At 42.8% G+C, this 19,296-nt stretch overlaps 1 protein-coding gene across 2 annotated transcripts; it reads right to left on the bottom strand.

Moving 5' to 3' along the window:
• Nucleotides 1–6,602: 6,602 nt before the first annotated feature.
• gnl1 (guanine nucleotide binding protein-like 1) lies at nt 6,603–18,742 on the bottom strand. Of its 2 annotated transcripts, none has more exons than XM_080501568.1 (12): nt 18,541–18,742; nt 15,967–16,111; nt 15,634–15,818; nt 15,405–15,556; nt 12,206–12,277; nt 11,737–11,929; nt 11,478–11,576; nt 11,170–11,352; nt 10,183–10,361; nt 9,833–10,019; nt 8,920–9,060; nt 6,603–8,834 (listed from the first exon to the last, which is right to left on the bottom strand). In XM_080501568.1, the coding sequence occupies exons 1-12, from the start codon at nt 18,611–18,613 to the stop codon at nt 8,569–8,571; spliced, it is 1,875 nt and encodes a 624-aa protein (XP_080357694.1). In that variant the 5' UTR covers nt 18,614–18,742; the 3' UTR covers nt 6,603–8,568. The 2 variants fall into 2 exon arrangements, with proteins under 2 accessions (XP_080357694.1, XP_080357695.1); XM_080501569.1 differs by having other exon boundaries at nt 15,682–15,818.
• Nucleotides 18,743–19,296: the final 554 nt, after the last annotated feature.

The following is a 19,296-nucleotide window of genomic DNA, read 5'->3' as shown; positions in this document are numbered from 1 at the left end:
TCTTAAATTTCATTGCACACATCAAATTCTAATTTTGATCCTCAAACTCTCAAGTTCAAACTTGTATCTACTTGAAATGTTCAACACTGTATTTGAATCCCTTCATTCTCCCACTATGTGTGTGTGTGCGTTCTCATGGTACGACCTTGGCACGCTGAAGTGTATTTTACGTCGCGACACGGCATGTTCGTCATTACGTTGAGAGTTTCCATGTTTGTAGTCCAATCTACTGCCTCCACAGCCTCTCATTCCTCCACCAGCAACGTCTGGTAGAAGCAGAATGGGATCGGAGCTGTGGATTCTGTTTTCATTCAATGTCCTCGTTCTCCATAACAGCTGTTTGATAAGGAGGATCTCTGCTTCATGCATATACACCCAAAGTGTTTGTTCAAGGATTCCTTTATTGATTCATTTATTTTATCCATTTATTTTATTCAGTTAATTTAGCAATTTTATTTACAGATTTTTTAAGTTTAAATTCCAAATAACTTAAGTTTACTTTAGATAAGTTTATTTCTTCACTAAACACACTAAAGTAGTCCCGACACATTACTCAGAGCAGTTTTGTTTTGTTTTTGTGTTATCTCGTCTAAAGCCGTTCAGTGTGGAGACATGTCTCCTGCACACACACACAAACACACACAAAAACACAAACACACACATACACACGCACACAAACACACACACACTTGTACTTTAAGTTGTATAACTAATTTTACACACTCTTCTGATTGCAGTTTTTCGTTTAAATCCGTATTTCTTTTGCTTTACTGTTTTCCCACAATTCCACCTGATGAGTCAGCAATAAGAGACTATTTTTACTCCCCAGATAGAGCTCAGTTGACACCGTGAGGTTTTACTGATCGTCTGGGTTTCGAAAATAATGTCTCTTCATACACACAGTCCTTTGGTCAGTCACAGTCACTCGAGTACTTTTTGTTTTTATTTATATAGCGCTTACCATTTTTGTGTGCTGTCATAACCTTTTTGCATCTTTTTAGGATCCTTTTTAGTTTTTTCTTTAATCGCATTTTGTAAAACTGTTATTTTTGTGTATTGAGGCTCCCGTCGAAGCCGTATTTTGTAATCCAGTTATCCAAATGTTTTACATTTTCTTCGCTGCAGCGTTCTACATATTTCCAATCTTTACAAGTTAATTTATCGCGCGGTTTAGGTTTTTTGGTGTTCCCTTGTCCCATTTTGTTTTTAAATTTGGACGGACCGCACTACTTGGGGTAGTCTATGGTACCGTTGGTCGACCTTTCAACAGGGTAGTGGTTAATCTTTACTGATCGTGGTCATTCTCACTTCAACCCTTTCAGGTGGAGAATTCTTGCCTGTGCCTCCACGTCAGCCCACTACTTCCTTTCCTGTTGTTTTAAATGGTGATTGTAACCTAGTGGTTCACAGTCCACCCACTCATTCAACGTGCACACTTTTACTTTCTTTCTCGCGGAATTTTCGGTAGACGCTCAACCGTGGACTCCGCCGTCCGTTTAACATGAACAATTCACAGGCGTCCATTGCCTTAGCGTCTTTTATTTTACCTGTCAGAGTCTAGAATTCACAGGGTTTTACTGTCCTGCAACCCTCAGTCGCCTGCAACCCTTAGTCGCACAGTTTCCTTTTTAACCCAAAACAATGCTCACCCCTCGGAGTCTCCTTCCTCTCGCCGTTGGATGCCGTCAACCTGCGGGTCCCAGCACACGAAGTCGTGTCAGTTCCTGGAAAAGGTGCTGGGTCTCACCTAGTGAGGCCCGCCACGGCCGTGGGCTTGCTGGCGACGACCGCGTGCGCTGGAACCACCAGGCGTTGTTGGCATCCGGCTCGAAGGACCAAGTTAAATGTCAGGTTTAGGCTACAGACATTTATTAAATCTGCAAGAAAGAAGAAGACAACAAGAATGAACATTGGTTTTACTCGCGAGGAGAATGAACAGGAGGCGCCCAAGTTCCACCTCCGACCCACTCTGAGCTCCCTGCCATTCTCCTGCGCTTTTATTTAGATTAACAAATGGGAGGGTTTACACAGGAAAAAGAAACACATTGCTATGCTAGACATTTGTAGAGAATCGCAGTGTGATGGAGGCGTGGGATTCTACCGAGACATCAGCTGAGGCAAGGTTGCAGTGTTCTTGCTTATCAGCCTCCATCAGAGTGCCCCTGCCAAGGCAGAACACATGTTTATACAAAGTTAAAACAACAGCGTCTGAGTGACGCTGCGAAATAAAGACAGAAGGAATAAGATTGAGATTAAGCATGAATATGGAAACTATATATATAAAAACACTCTGACAGTTACGTAAGTGGAATTTTAAACTAATAAAGAATGAATATCGAACCCGAAGAAGCAGCAACAAAACAGGTAAAGATGAATATCCGTGCAGGCAACAGCAGACATGTCTTATCGGTAAAATAGCACACGTCAGAGATGCTGTTGATATGGACTAAAACCAATATTACTTAGCGTCAGATATCTGTCTTGTTGCTGGAGGACAGAATCAGTTGAGGATTAATGAGCCACTCTTTCTTCCATGAATAGTGACATAGCATCTATTAAGACAACATGTTCAGTAGTGAGGAGAGAAAGAGGGACACGGTAGCTCTGCAACCCTACATTTGCATTAAAACTGAATTCTAGTAAACAGTTATTTAGTCCTATACTGCCAAAAGTGATGGCATTACTGTAACACTTACTGTCCTTCTGGTATAATAATATGATTTACTTCAAAAGCAGCAAACATGTCAGTCAATGTCACTCAACTTTCCAAAATATTTAAAGCCCAGAAATGATTTAAAGACTGTCGGTGTGGGAATTTTTTTCTGACACACTTAGTATATAATACCAAATGAGGCACCAGTAAAATACAATACAATTTCTTATTTACAAGTCAGATCTGACAATATTGACATTGATGCTCCGAGATTCAACATGACGGCAACAAAAGTTAAACATACCATATATTAAAGAGTTTTGACTGATGTTTTGTTTTAATAGAATTGATTATTCCTCTTTTGTGAACACTTATCTAAAGTAAAGAGAACTTTAAGACAGGTCTGAGTTGAATAAAGCAACGGAGATGACAAAAAGGGGTCCAACTGTGTCCCCGACTTTAAAAAAAAAAAAAAAAGACTTATCTTTCATAAAGTGGTGGCATGTTGCAGACATCCAATCTTCAGAGCCGGGACCTCGGTGGCCCCCCCACGGCGCTGCTGCAGCACCAGGACACAGAGTGGGAGGACAACTGCCCGAGCTGTAAATCAGTGTATGAGCCTGTTTGTGATAGAAAGAGAAGGAGCGTGTGTCCCTGTGTCTGTGTGGTCTCTGGGATATGCATGTAGTGTACGAGTGACTCTGCTCGAACAGCAATAGAAAAGGCCACAATGCACTGAGGGGGAAAAAAAAAAAAAAAAAAAAGCATCTCATGATGTCTGAACTGGAGGAAAGTGTAGTTTCTCACTCTCTGGAAACTCACACAGACATGCATGAACCCATAAAACAGTTCGGGACCCACCTTTTTCACAAAGGTTATAATGCCCGACATGCTTATAATATCAGGTAACACATTCACACCACAAATGAGAAGCCTGTGTGCAATCAGCCCAAAGCACCTGACTATTAACTGCAGCCAGAGCTCAAAGTTCCACCACTGCTGGCTTTGATAGCCCTCTAGTGACCACAGCAGTGTACCTACCAGCTGAGACACCCGGAATAACCAGAGTTTTGGATAATGAGACTCGTTGCAGTTTGGCAGCTTCTATGGAGCCAACTGGGACGTTTGATTTTTGTTCTGTAAATGCTCGAAAACACACTTCTTCCGTATGTGTGTGTGTGTGTGTGTGTGTGTGTGTGTGTGGACACAGCCCAGGGGATATAACAAAACCAGACTAATGAATTTCTCTGCTCTGCTTATGCTCAGACGCTCACACGAAACCAATTCATTACCACTTGGTCTCACCCACATGTGAGCCGGGGGTCACAGAGGGGAGCAGGAATAGGGCGCACAGGAGAAAGGGGTCAGGACAGGGGAAGGGGGGAGGGAAGCAGGAAAGAGTCCCACGACAACCTGGTTACGTCATGAGAAAGCTCTCCGAAGCCAATAGGAAAAAAAAAAAAAAAAAAAAATAGTAACGAACAAATCCAAAACACATGGGCATTGCTGCCATGACAGATGCTGGCAGCAAAACACATTTAACGCAGCAGAATTTAATTAACAGTTTAGAAAATTTATGGTGTCGTGCACCGGTAAATCTCAGGTCTTTGTCTGGCTGTAATTACTGCCATGCAGGTTCGAGGGCCACAACATAGTTAAGAGTCCTGACAGGGGAAATTAAGCAGCTCAACAGCTCCGGCTGCAAATCGCAAACAATTCCAGATGATTCTTCTCTCTCGACCGTTGTGAGCTTATCTAGTCAGCAAATAGCTGAGCACACAAGTTGGCAACGAAATCCAGATTGTGCAAAATGCGGTAAAGTGTTGGTTGGTTCAGGTCTCGGTGGTGATTATCATCATACTGGCTCCGTGTGAAAGGTGCCCACTGGGTCGCCATAAACATAATGGGATAATAACTGCAGCCAGGTTCAGCATGACACAATGATTGGAAAGATGTCAGGAGTGTGAGTTATTTGCCAAACACTGTCAATGCAGTCACTGCAAAGACCACGATGGATGTATAGCGCCCAGAAGAGACATGAAACTCTGACAAATGCTTCAATTTATTTTTTCTTCTGGTGACTTATGTAAATGGTTGTAGTCACATATTTTTGTGTTTTCCAGAAAATAAATTGTGGTGAAACGGACACTTAGTGATGTTTTGTTTTGAACAAGCTTACCAAATGTAGTTAGAAAATTAAAAAATATAATAAAAATGATGCACTTTTATAAATATGCTGTCAACATCAGTGATAGGTTGGAATGTAACTCTGGTCGCATTAATCTCTTTAACATCTAGTACTTCAGTGCTCTTATTAAAATATTCAACATAATCCAATGCAGTTGTGCAGATGACCTTACCATTGCTGGTCATATTGTCTAACTTTTATTCCAGTATTTTACAGTGAAAAGCACAGAGAAATGACCTTATTATTACAGTCCCTGTTCAGATTACTTTCAGGTGTGAGTTTTAATTTCTTTTTAATTATACAATTTGGGACAACAACTTTATTTCATGACTGACATGATTGAAAAACCAAGGAATTATGGAAACGATGCTGCAAATAGGTGAACAATTAGATTATAAACAACAATGGACGCTCCACCCAAGTACAACTATCTCTAAGGTTTTGTGTGGTTGTTTTTTTGTGTTTTGTTTGTTTTTAAAGGTTTAATTCAACAAGTTTTTGCCAATTATAAATGCATCTTAGCATCTCTGATCCCTGATGAACCATCAACCATGAACTCTGAGGCTGTACTTTTAGAAATTGTTTCAACCTAAAAAAATAACAAATGTTTTACTCTGGAAATCACTGATATGCACTATATCTTGAGCATCTTGGCACCAGAACCGACCTCGGCTAACTAAATAGTGGCCAGTCCATCACAGAGAGATGGTAATTAAAGACGGAAAAAACTTTGAGCAATTTAAACTCATCAATTAGCCTGAAACACATTTTTGCTTTATTTACATACACATTTAGAAAACCGACATGCGCACAAGGAGAACATGCAAACTCCATACAAAAAAAAAAATCTATTCTGAAATTTAAATTTCTCACGTGATGGGTTGTGAAGACGCTTTGGTAGAGAATTAAATGGACAGTTCAATGTTTCCCACAAATGTTCATCAGCAGTCGATATGACGTGTCGGTCAGTGAGAAGAATGAAGAACTGGAGGAGCTTCTGGCCTGAAAGAGACTCTTTTCATTAGAATGACGCTTTGTTTAAAAAAAAACACCAAAAAACCAAGGGGAATCCAGTGGAAACCAAACCATACCAGTAAAACAGATTAACCAGGTCTCCCTTAATGCAAGAGTGAACCTTTCAGATTTTCTTTTCATCTTCACTGTTGACAGTGTGTCGAAATAATCTGACCACTTAAATCCTCTCATTAAGAGAAAGTGCAGCGATAAACTGTTGGTCCATCACAGATGTGACACTGCAACGTCTTTAAACATTTTCCTTTAAGAATAAATGAAAGCTGAACATGGAATTTAAGGACGAGAACACAATATATTTTGAGTCTCCCGTGTCACATTAAACTGATGTTCATTGTGTTTCACTTCATGCTTCCCATTTCCCCACTTGTCATTTCAGCAAGGAGGCAGTTCACCAGTTCTTTATTTAGATCCAAGCAGACTGCAGCGGATTGCTCGCATCGATCTCTCCGTAATAATCATCCATCTTCGGTACTCATAAAGAGAAGTCCCCGAGCTCATTTAAACGCAACTTTAACTGGAAGGTGCAAACATTTCCGTGATCTTAAGTTTTACATCGGAGCCACTGACTGTGATGTCAAACCTCCGAGGTGCTGTGAAAACGTTTCAAGGGAAAAATCTAATCGTGTGCATTTGAAATAAGCGGAGCTCGTCGTGTCGGTAACTGCCCTTAAAAAATAAATTACAGCAAGAAAACAAAGCAGGCAGCAGAGCGCTTCAGAGGTTTATCACTTTTCTTTATTGCAGAAAGCAGTCCAGTCATCATACTAGGAATGAAATGAGGAATGCAGCAATTATCCTGAACACACCTCAAGCTTTCACTCTCTGGATGCTGTCAGTTTAAATATTCCCCAGAGGAGGGGCGGGGGGGTAAAATTCACATTAACACACCTGAACCTTGGTTGTGTTTCTAACAGCTTGGTAGTGTTTAGTGCCTGCATCCATTGTACCGGGGGCCTGGAAATGACAGTATGCGGCTGCAGCGTGATGTATTACACAGTAACACAGCACCGTTTCCTCTGTGAACACACGCATGAGGTACGACAGCACATGAGGAGGATGATGATGATGATACAGCACTCGGGATTGCAGCGGGGCCGTCACACATTACACAGAGAGAGAGAGAGAGAGAGATAGAGAGAGAGAGAGAGAGAGAGAGAACGACGGGCTGGCCAGGTAGCAGACGCTCTTATCATTTCAGAGGAAAGACAGGAGGTGTGATGGTATTTATAATGATGGACAGACGTAAACTGCAGGGACCAGCCTCTCGGTCGCAATTGTTAAAGGAACAATTTTAGCAAAGCTTGTTTTGCTGTTCTGATGACACGTGGTCAGACTGTACGTAAGAAAGCTGCGGTGAACGGCCTGTTGGCGCAGCAAAGTGCAAACATGGAACACAAAAGATGTCGGTTCAAGCTGTGAATGTTCTCAATTAGTTCAAATTAAAACTAAAATTAAAGGAGGAACGATATCCACCAGTAGTTCTAAAAGCTTCACACTTTCTCTGGAGTATCTGAATCCTGACCTACATGAAGAAGAAGAAAAAAAAAGACTTTCTGGTAACGGTTCCTATTAGGGGAGGCCACAGTCGTCATCGCAGCTCCAATAATTAACAATTAATTGCAAATTTTGTGCTAAACTGTTGGCAAGAGCTTTATATTCACAGTACGAACACAACAGGGTCATTGATTGTTAAACTCTCAGCCAGAACACAAACAAGCTCAATTATCCCTTTGACTTGTTGGGCAGATGGATCTTCGATGGATCCGACCAGCAGCGCTGCCTCCAGCATATGCATTTCACATGCTTTGTGAGTGGGGCCAAACCCTGTATGAAATGCTTAAAATCTGTCAACATTGAATGAAAATTGTCGTAGTAGTTAAAACACTACAGGTTAACGTCCTGAAACGGCCTGGTTCAGTCACACACCACCCCCCCCCCCTGGAAAAAAGAATGAAATAGTCAGCAAAAATATATCACTCTCGGGTACAGTACAATCTAACTCTAAACCAAGTTCAGATAAATCGTCCTTGAGCTCAGTCATAATACTGGAAACTGGAAGAATTGTGTGTGAAATGTTGGTTTTGTCGGCTGGAGTTTTACAGCCTGAATCTCCCGGATCCCAGCCGGCGCCCTCTAACCCAAGCGGAGACATGCCCCGCTCTATAAACAAGATTTAGAGACGGGTTCTCCAGTCTCCTGCTGCTCCGAGAGCCGCCCGGCCGCTCCAGGGAATGACAACATCTCAATGGTGCGTCTGATTTGTTTGCCCATCCTTTCCTGAACTTTGGCATCTCAGCTATGAGGTCGTTTATCGACGAAATGATTGCAAGCCGGCACATCGACGACTCCCAACGTTCGGGAATTTAGTTTGTTCGCTTGTCTCTGGGAAAATAACTAACATGCAAATAAAAGAAAAAGAGGAACTCAAACCAAACCCATTCCTGGAGGCAACTCTTTAAAGAGAAGCTTCATGGATGAAGAAGCAGAGCAGAGGCACAGCATGAATACATGAAGATGCTCTGTATAATAAAGGGGGAGGGAAACAAGCTGAATTAGAATAGATTGTGTTAATGTTCAGAGCCGGAAATGACAGAATGAGCGAAGATGCAAGAGAAATGAGGAGGAATTCAGCTTTTTGGGGGTGGGGGTGGATCTTTTCCTCGCCCCCCCTTGCTCGTCTCTCTGGTTATTATCACTCGCACTCGTTTTCCCGTAGGACATTATACATGTTGACAGTGAAGCCGGGCGCCTTATCTTCCTCTCGTCTCGGATGTCCCAATCCTTCGTCTTCGTCGTCTCCGTCCTCGTCGTCGTCCGCATCCCGGTCTCGCTCTTCCTCCGGCTCGGTGCTGGACTCTCCGTCCTCCTCGTCGTCCCGCTCTCCCGCGCCCCCCTCCTCCGCCAGCCTCCCCTGAAGGGCCATAATCTCCGGCAAGTCTGGGTGGTTTTCCCAATGTTCTGCCGACCAGAAAGAAGGCGACACATTAATTCTAGGCGCCAGCCAGTCGCTCTTCACAACTGCAGCGGCGGGAGCCCGGCTCACCCCGAAGGCAGCTGTAGCCGGTGGGTCTGAGGCAGAGGCACAACCTGCCGTCGATCGCCAACCTGAGGAGACTATTCGCCGCGCGGTAAACGTCGTTGCGGGCGGCTTTTGCCGTCTTATAACCTCTCCTCTCCGCCCAAGCTGAAGACGAGACAATAAAAGAAAAAAGTGAATGTATGAAATTTTCCAGTAAAGCAGAGATTCCCTGTTGTCTGTAGAATATTACAAACGTATCAGTTAACCACAGTCACATGCCAAGGATCAATTAAACCACTCACAGCAGGTGAAAACTCTCCCAAACCATCACCTGATGACTACAAGAAATACAGCGTGGAGTTTTTACTGAACTCTGTTGAAAACTTAAGTTTATATTTGGGGGGGGGGGCTCTTTTGAAGGTTTCTATTCACCGGAGAGTGCTTGGGGCAGAATATGTTCTTAAATATCAGTTGCAATAGTGGGAATTTGACATGCAATGCTTTTCGTTTGATTAAGAAGAGGTCTTTAAAATAAAAAGAAATGAATAAGGCTTACTGGTCAGAAGTTGTGATGTATACTCATAAAATTTTGATTTCTGTTATGTCTTTTTTTTTTTTTTTTTTTAAAGACATTGAAGATTAAAAAAAAAAATGGCATCATGAACCACCAAAAAAAAAAACAAGTGCAGGGCCCAACAGGCTGCAATAATTCCACAATCGCAGGAGGGTTTGTTGAATTCAGATCCACCCTGACAAGTGAGAACGTGCCCCGAGAGCCTCGGCCGCCCATTTAGGGATTTTTTTTTCTGACCATTTACTTCTCACAAGTTTCGATGTGCAGAAGCAAAAATAAAGTAGGGGCTTTACTGTGCACATAGGATTTCCAAACCGTGAAAGGCAACAACCACTTACGCCGTCTCACAAAGCGTCGTCTTACCCTCGCACACGTCCCAGGCGGTCCAGCCCGGCTCTTCTGTCCCCTGGTTTCCCTGCTGAGACTCCTTCTCTTGCAGGTTGGGGTGCTTGAGCTTCAGTACAGAGAGGAACGGCGTTCTCTCGCAGAGATAACCAACCGAGCTGTAGGGCTCTTGCAGTTGAGACACTGGATAGATGCCTGCCAGAATCTTCACAAGATAAAAATAACCAAACAGGCATGAGAGGGGGAAAAAAAAAAAAAAAAAAATTGTTCGTGGAATTCATCAGTGCTTTGAAATCATATGAAATCAATATTACATCTTGCTTCATGTTTCAAACAATAAACATCTGTATTTGAAAGTGGGGTGGCACCTGTAGCTGCTTGTTGACAAGTGATGGGAAGACCAACCCAGGGCAGTCGCACAGTTTGACCGTCGGGGTGAGGTAGTATGTCTGAAAGTACTTTGTGTGGCCAGGGGTTCGAGACACGCTCACCACCTTCCTCCCAACCAGGCTGTTTATGACCGACGACTTGCCCACGTTGGGAAAACCTGGAAAACGGAAAGGAAACACAAAAAAACGAAAAGTCTGGAAAGAATGGACTCGACTGTGTTTATTGACACTAATAACCACTGCCTCGGATTTTAATAATATTGGGTGAGATTAGAGGCCGGGCGCCCAGTTACGCAATCTTAAAAATGAAATCACTGGGCGTAATAAAATATCTGTGATAATCAAATCTGAGGGAGTCACAATCACTTCAGAAATGTGATCATTTGTGAAACTTTGATTTACATATTTCAGTCCATTGCTGAATTATAGCTCAGATTATCTTCATACATATGGAGTCAAAATTTACATTAAATGTTAAATATCTTGCCTCGTTGTACACGGTGAAGCCTCAAGGCTTTAGCATCGGCTGTACTGTGAGTTTTTATTTTATTTCGTGTGGGTGGTGGAGGCCTCGAGGTTAGAGAAGCAAGCTGCTTTTTCTTTTTTTTTCTTTTTTGAATCCCACTACTGAGAGTTTACCACTGCGGATCCCGTATTAGGGGGCTCTCGACCCCCCCCGGAAGCTCTGTGGGTGCTGCACTGTGGCAGCCGACTACTCCTGGTGTAAGACGTTGCCGTGGCCCCAGGATCGCATGGGTTAAATGCAGAAGACTAATTACGTCAAGGGGGATCAATAAAGTATCAACTTAATTAACGTGAAATGCGTCTCTTTTCTCCCGGGGTTTCTGTTCATTAACTTTCTCCTGCTGTTCCTTTACGGTTGTTGCTCACGTTGTGGCGACGTCGCCTCTGTTCTCATTCCAGCATCTAAAAGGCTCCGCGCAAAGGCAGAATTCAGACAATTACCTATACAGCCGATTGTGAGAACGCCATCTTTGTAAAGCTCCTGTGATGGATTGGTCATCTCCATCGCACTGTCACTTTGATGCTCCACCAAAATCGATTCCGCTCCTTCGTCCGGTCTCCCTCCGTCCACTCGCTCAGCGACGGCGTCTCTCTGAATCTTCTGCTCCCAGCTCGACAGGTCGACTGGGGAACACCAGGAAGTGAGTTTTAAGGGGCAAGTACAAACATCCAGATGGAAATAACCGTGGAGAATACCCAATAGCCGGGCTGTTTTGAGCCCGGAAGCTGAAGAGCAAAGAGACTTTTACCTCTCCCTGCTGTGATTTCCTGACAGGCCTTCAGGATATCGGTAGGACCTCCAGCATGACCCCAGTCTGCCTTCCTCCTCATCCTCTTCTTCTGAAGCACTAGGTAAGACAGAAATGTGAGGAGTTTTAATCCCCCATCTTATTATAATCATGCTCTGCTGAATTACGTTTCACTCTTCTGGCAGGTCTATTTCTACTAATTTCATCTCACTGTGTGCTCCCGCTCCAATCCCCCCCCCCCACCCCGCCCTCTCCTCACCTGTGCTGTAGGGCTGCCCGGGGTGGGAGGTGAAGCACACAAGCTGCAGGTGTGGGAACTGAGAGGCCATGTAGTGTTTCCAGGCGATCACGAGTGGAGGAGGACACAGGTCCGCTTTGTTCAACACCAGAATCACCTGCTTCTGCACTTCTCCGGTGATGTAGTGATACAGAGCCGGAGGAAACTGCAGCACCTGGGGTTTCACAGGAGGACAAACCTTCGTCGAGGTGCTTTCGACTCATTCGGCGGGTGATAAAACGTGAAAAATCCACACTTCTGAAATAGTTCTCATGAGAAATTAAAACCAGCAGCTTTTGCTTTTAGCGTTCACATCCAACAAACATGTAAATAACCTTAGAAATAACACAGAAATTGGGAGGCTTCATAAAGCACAGACCCTTGACTATGGCGCCATCTAGTGGGCCAACTCGGGTCAAATAAAGTTGCTCGAGCCGACTGGTTCACTTACCGGGTGCCTGATGTCGACAATGAGCAGGACGATGTCTGACATTTCCAAAACTCTCCACAGCTGCCTCCATGTCTGTAAGAAATAAGAAAATATAACAAGGAGGAGGGATTTGGTTAAACGTGGTAAAAACAAATAAAGAATTCTCTGAATTCATCGTTTTTCGCACTGTTAAAATGTTTAGAATGTTCACGTGAACCCATCCTCAAACTGGCTATGCCGACAGTTTATTACAAAAACAATGGCAGATACGGCTCTATTGTGCATATTTTATTAGTCGTTCAGTTATTTTCAAGTCATTGGCTTCAACAGAGATGTTTGAAAAAAACAAAAAACAAAACAGGCCTATCAAAATATCCCACCACACACAGTTGACTCAGCACCAAACAGTAATAATGTACTAAAAAAAAAAGAAGGGAAGAAAAGGGTGGATCTAATCTTACACAGTGGACAGATCACTGATCTTAACAAAGATCTTTTGACTTCAGCTCATGGAAAATGGGAGCAAAAACAAAAGTGTTGTCTTTACATTTTTGTTCAGTATATTTTGATTATTTTGTTTAATGCACTGTACTACTTAAACACAATGAAATTCATCTTCAGTCATTAGGGTATAGCAACCTGCTTAGCTTATTGTGCTGCACGCTATTTTTTTTTCTCCCCCCATCATTTTCATCCTGAGTTCCACTTAAAAAGCCATCATCTCTGGATCACCGAGAGCCACACATTACACCACCAGCTGCTCGAGCTCTGCTTCTGCCGTGATGAGGCTCCTGAGCTCAACCCACGCTCTGAAATTGAATGATCTGCCGGGTCCTTGGCTTCAGGAAAACAGCATTACCATTTTCATCATCGGAGCCACGTCGAACGATCGCACAGCATGTAGATAAGTTATGGCGGCACCATTTCCAGTGGAAAAACAAGCAGGTGTGTGCTTGGAAATCCCTGTAGGACACAACTTTTACTCAATAAAATATTCCAAGTTTCTATTTCATCTCGACGCCTGAAAGTGAACGTGTCTAAAAGATGAGAGAGGCAAGTAAGCCTGCTGGGTAATCATCAGTTCACAGGCAATTCATTACCAACCAACATCCCATCCTGCTGGTATCCGTTGTAAAAGCATTCGGCAGGATTCATGAATAATGATTTTACATAGAACAAGTTCTCTCCTGAACAAATTGGCTATAATACAATGAAAACGCTCCCATAGCTGAATACTAAATCTGTTGGTCCCCACTAGAATTAAAACAGAAACATTGAGGATGGAGAAAAACCAAAAACACTTGTGTGCTGCACAGAAAGTCAATCGATCCTGATTTACCAGAAAACAAGTGACATTTGAATATGAATATGTCCTCTAGTAGAAAAAAGTGGAATAAATGTAGACGTAGTGTTTTCACTGGTGAAAAACCAGGCTGGTAGATTAGACAGTAGTTGGCTGCTGATCAGTGACCTCCTGACTTCAAGCCTTCTTGGAAAACTAGAGTAGTAGAGGATGACATGTTGTGTTAAGCTAGTTCTGAAGTCGATGATACCAAACTGGATTTAGGATCCCTTGAAGTTTATGAAGGAATCTAATTGTTTAACGTGGTAAAAAAAAAAAAAAGAGAGAGAAGTAATTGAGGCGGGATACAACCAGAGCATTGTCCAGTATTGACGTGCTGTTAGCAGTGTTGGATGGACGGAGGCAGTTGATATTTCGGCGATCGAACGAAACCGCTCTGGTGTTGTTGTTGTTGTGGGATGTAAACAACATGGTGCTGTCTAAGTCTTACTCTTGACCTGAGGGTGGGGATGAACAGTAGAGCTCTAAATATTTGATGAAAAGCTGTCAGATTTACTGAGTGCTGATCTGATGCCTCGAAGAAGAATTAAAATTTTGTTTCCTCCAAGTTTAGGAACACTGTATTGTCGCCCAACTTGTATATTGTAGAGGGTTAAATTCATGGGCGGTAAATGTGTCGGGGGAATGAACAAAAGTTCATTTATTTCCTTCGGCTGAGCGGATGAGAGCAATGCAATTTAGCGTTGCAAATAGCATCTGAATACTGCAGTAGATGGTTTTGGTTCTTGGGGAGTCGTGACTCCAGTTTTTCTAGAACGTCAGTCCAGGCAGCGTCAGTCAACTGTAAACAAGTAGATTTCCTGGGTTTTACTCCACTTGTTAATAAGGTGCCGAGCATGTGATGCGAACAGACAAGAATTGAAGGACTAGGTCTATAGACTTCCAACACAATGAATCCAAATGATTCAAGTGAAGTGACGCCTTGTGGCTCTCATATCACAGGACCACCTCAACGTCCAAGGAGCTGGGGCTTGACAGGTGTAAGCAAAGCCGTGTGGAGTGGACAGGTTGAGCTCAGCGTGGTCATCAGGCCGCTGCCGCGTCATCCCACGTCTCGGTTCGGCAGGGAAAGTCCCGTTTATTGTCGTTGATGAGATAATGAATGAGACGTCCTGCGATTGTCAGCGAGTGGACATTAAGCTGCACCATGGAAACACTGCACTTGCTGGGCACGGTGACGGTGGTCACAGCCAGCCTCGGCTGTAATTGAGCGGCAGTTTCTGAAAGGGCGTTGGCAGTTGGATCACAGCGATGGTATCTGGTTGGTGTTGTTGGTCCTTTAGCTCCACCTGGATCCCCTGTAGACATTTGTACCTCGTGGTCGCAGAGCGACTGACGCTGGAGGAGGGCGAGTGGGAAGCAGGCGCTGAAGTCACAATGTTAGTGACACGGGCTGGCAGACGGGAGAACAAACCCGACGAGCAGAGCCCACAGGAGCAGTTTTACTGTCCTCCACAGTGGAGCTGCAGCTCACAAGAGCACCAACCATCACTCAGTAGCAAAACAGGTAAGCAAGGAGCTCATAGTACTTTGTATGAGGTACATCCCATAAAAATAACATAAATAAAATAGTGTGCAGGCTGGTTGGGAACAGAACTTTGAGATACTCGAAGCTGCCCCAAGTTCAACCTCATAATAGCGATAAAAAAGTGTGTGTGTGTGTGTGTGGGGGGGGGTCCGAGATTACTTCTGCTCTGCAACACCAAAAACAGCTTGGATTTCATGAAAGTACAACAACATAATGTTAGTTGAGAAACCAGTCAAAAAGACTAAAACCAAAGTTACAAAATTTCCCCATGGATGATGGGAGTATAGTCGCCTTAAACACTCTAGAATATAATAAACTCATTCCGTTACCTCCAGATTGTGCTCAAAGTGGCTGAGAGACCCGGGCGGGTTTCTGGAGTGCAAGTCATCCAGGTACTCCCTGTATGACTTCTCCTCCTTCCTCAGCAAGCTCTCGCGTGTCATCTCATAATTCCAGGACGGTCGCCGTGGGAAACCAAGACCTGAAGGCGAATAATCAAGTTTGAGTGCGTCACACGGTGACCCAACTACATTAGCTCACTCCACTAAACTGTCTGACTTAGTTCGAGGAGCGTCATGCGGAAGCCATCAGGGGAATCGCCCAGACCTTTCTCTGCGGGATAGATGTCATTGATGTCAACCTCAAGCTCCTTGTCTGAGACTTGTTGCAGCACCTTCTCCATGGCCAGCTTCTTTCGCTTCTCCACATCCTCTTTACTTTCCTTCTCAAAGTGAAGTCGGAACCTGAAGGGTAAGACAAAGGCCATCGACACCCCGAGCAAGAAGATTTCACTTTGTCACAACGCACGCGGGAAAATTAAATCAATAGACTTTTCTCAGTGCGGGAGCTTTCATAAAATTCTATATAACACCACCGGCATTGACAACTTACCTGTTTGGATCATATCTACCTTCTCTGCCGAAGGGCTGCTGATTTATTCTTCTAATGTCAGTGGTCTCACTGTCTGAGGTATCGGACTGACGGTCTCCTCGTTCCACGCTGGCATTGCGGCTGCTGGGCCCAGACCCTGTGTCACCTGGATGTGAGGGGAACGGTCAGGGATCCCAGAGAAACAACGCTGGCCAGGAACAAAAACCAATGTACTATATACTCCAGGGATATCAACTAATATTGCAGAATATTTAACTTGGATTAGTTTTTTTTTTTTACTAAATGAGCATCAAAATGTTTTCTCCAGATGATTGTTTAGTCATTTAGTCATCCATTTATCAGAATACTTAAAAAAAAAAAAAGAGGCATTAGAAGTTTTATTTTGTGTTTTTTATCAATTGAGAAAATGAAAAGTGAATGAACACGAGGAAGAACAGTAATGCAGCGACTCCTTGTCTCCTAACAACACTACTTTGTGCTTTCTTGGCACAGTGTGTGAAGAGGTAGTAGCTTGTTGTTTTTTGAATGACCTTGAAGTATAAGACCTCAGACCTTTTGTAGATAATACAAGTATAATCCTTCCATCTCATCCTGTAACCACAGATAAGACTCTGCTGTGGCCACACTATCATTTATTTCCAGGTCCTGCTGTTCTTCTTTACGCAAACTCTAATTCGGAGTAGCATTGGCGATATCTTTGTTTTGGTGGCGTCTGTTGTAGAAGTGATTTGAAGGCTATCAAATGCCATTCAGACTGTACTACTCGAAGGCTAAGTGGCACCTTCACCTCAACGTTTGACCAAGTACTACATTTGTATGTAAAAGTATGCATGCAAACATAACACCAAAATGTAAAATATCTTTTAATCACACCAGCGGCCTCGTAGTACTTTACACGGTCAGTCATATTCATCTATATATAAAACCTGCCTTGAAAAGTGCTCTCCCTCCACAGGCCCAAAACACTTCCCAGCATGGACGGGCACAGACGGAAATTAAACCCCCAACTTTGGACTTGTAAAACAACTTGTCCCACCTCTAAAGCTAAAGAACTCCATTTATGCTGAAAAATATGTGAGACAACATTGTTTCTTTAAAAAATAAAGTATCATTTGCCCTACTCATGATAAAGTGGAGTCAGAATGACTTAAAAATGTGATACAATATTCTGAACACATTTCTCTGACACTGCTGGTGGTTTACTGCAGCTGCCACACAAATACGTTTTGGCATTAAAAGAAAAGCAACAGTCAGACTTGTAAAAAATATCAAAGACATGATACATTCTACGCCAGCCAGCCATCAAAATTCTATATGTCTATACTGAATACTTGCGATGCAGTAAACTAAACTCACCTTATTCAAGTTGTTCTGACCTCTTACAATTACAAAAAGTAAACCTCCTCTGAAATCATACGTGCGAAAACTAAATGAAAAGTCAAATCAGATATGGCAAATCTTAATTTATATTAGCTCTAGCTTGTGTTGACAACATATAGAAGACCATTTACAATACATGAATTACTGTGTGCCGTTATAGAAGCAACAACATTACTGAAGGATAGCTCTATTCATTTTTATTTTTATTTTTTTTAAATATGATATTTAAAACCATTTTACCAGTCAGGCAAACACACTGGGAATAGTGTGACTGGTCTTACATGACATATATGTCAAGCACATTAGCAATTTTAAGCCAACAACTGTTTGAATCACTGTTTGATTGATTTATTGACAATGTCCTGCAGCACAGCCCCAGTCAGCTCATCACTGCATCTGGGATTGTTTGAAGCCGAACAGGTTCTCATTCATGAACTATGAAAACATCACAACCAGCCAGATGTAAACGGGGTCAGATATTGGGATGTAAAATAAACTGCAAAGCTTTCAATTTTAACCAGTACATAATCTCTAAATATCCAGATTTAAGGTAAATTACAATTAATTTTCTTGACAGGATCATGTGGAAATGGTGGAGAAGATGTTTGAGCCTCAAAAGAGAGAAACATATGAAGCCAAGCATCAGAACTAGTGTTTCCTGGCTCATGAAGAATGAAGCTCACCTATAAAGAGAGGCCTCGGAGGGACAGGGAAACCATACAGGTCTTTTCTGAATTTACATTCCTGGTTTAGGTCTTTACTCAACCACTTTAAACACGTGCTTTGACAGTTACATAACAGACTTTATACACAACTATGCATGCATATCAAACAAATGATCAGTCCACATAAAGAATTACTTGTCCCTCAACGTTGCTATTTTTTTTTTAGACCAAATCAAGAGTTATTTGACTCATATATGCTGCAGTTTCGTATTTCTAACAGCTCGTTATTCCATTTTAGTCACGTCTGAAGTTATATCACACTGCTTCATAACACGCTGCAACACAGAAACACACGCCATATTCTAGGTTAATTTAAAGGGCAAACACTATACTTTAACCCCCGAAACATTGCTTTAACGCTCCACAGACACACGGACGACAAAATACTTTGGACAGTGGAATAATATTTCGCCATGGAGCAAGCTCCGACAGCTAACTGTTAGCATTAGCACCCCGATAGCATTGTTACCTCTCTTTCTCTCCCGTTTGACCTGCAGTTGTTTCTTCTTCTGTTTGTTACTGAATGGCTTTTTCCGTGGCATATTACAAAAATAAGATCGCCGGTATTGTTAATTACAGCTATAAACTAGGCAACGCTTTCCCAGAAAACAAAATATATAAAGCGTCTCACAATTTGCTTACTGACGTTATTTACATGGGTGAAGTTTCTCGACTCCTACACTTTTTTCAGTGACGCCATATCCACTGCAGACTGCGGAGAATGGCGGACCGAACCACCTCCAGCTTAACACGAAACGGACGATTTCGTCGTTTGGATTCTAATTAAAGCACCCCCATTACATTGCATTACATTATAAAGCAATAACAAAAGCCCAGTTTGGCTCAATGTGTGAAAATATGTCCTGGAATGATGGGAGATACGAACACCCACCCCCACGACACACTTGTGGTACGGTCCATTTTTGTAAACACCTCAGTTGAGCACATTCCTGCAGAGCGGGCGACCATAAAACAATAAACATACCTGGAGCACGGGAGAACGTCTCAGCAAGCAAGCCCAAGATCCATGAAATATGGGGGTAAGGGGATATGTTGTTGTCCCCAAAATATTTAATACATCTCAGGAAGACCCACAGAACGGGACTCCATGGGAAATACAATAAAGGCACATTGGCCAAATTAAAAAAAAGGCTGCGAATACATGGCACATGCAAAAGCAACCATAATGAGATGGAAAAAAGAAACCACGTGTAACTCAAAATAC

This window comes from Blennius ocellaris (assembly GCF_963422515.1).
Source record: "Blennius ocellaris genome assembly, chromosome: 8".
NCBI classification, from domain to species: Eukaryota; Metazoa; Chordata; class Actinopteri; order Blenniiformes; family Blenniidae; genus Blennius; species Blennius ocellaris.
This window is presented reverse-complemented; position numbering and strand designations above follow the sequence as displayed.

Coding starts and splice junctions, on each gene's coding strand:
- gnl1 (XM_080501568.1), bottom strand. CDS start 18,613: ATGCCACGGAAAAAGCCATTCAGTAACAAACAGAAGAAGAAACAACTG. Junction 10,362..11,169: donor TCTCACAATCGGCTGTATAG/GTAATTGTCTGA, acceptor TCCGTTTTCCAG/GTTTTCCCAACGTGGGCAAG. Junction 8,835..8,919: donor CGGCTACAGCTGCCTTCGGG/GTGAGCCGGGCT, acceptor TCTGGTCGGCAG/AACATTGGGAAAACCACCCA.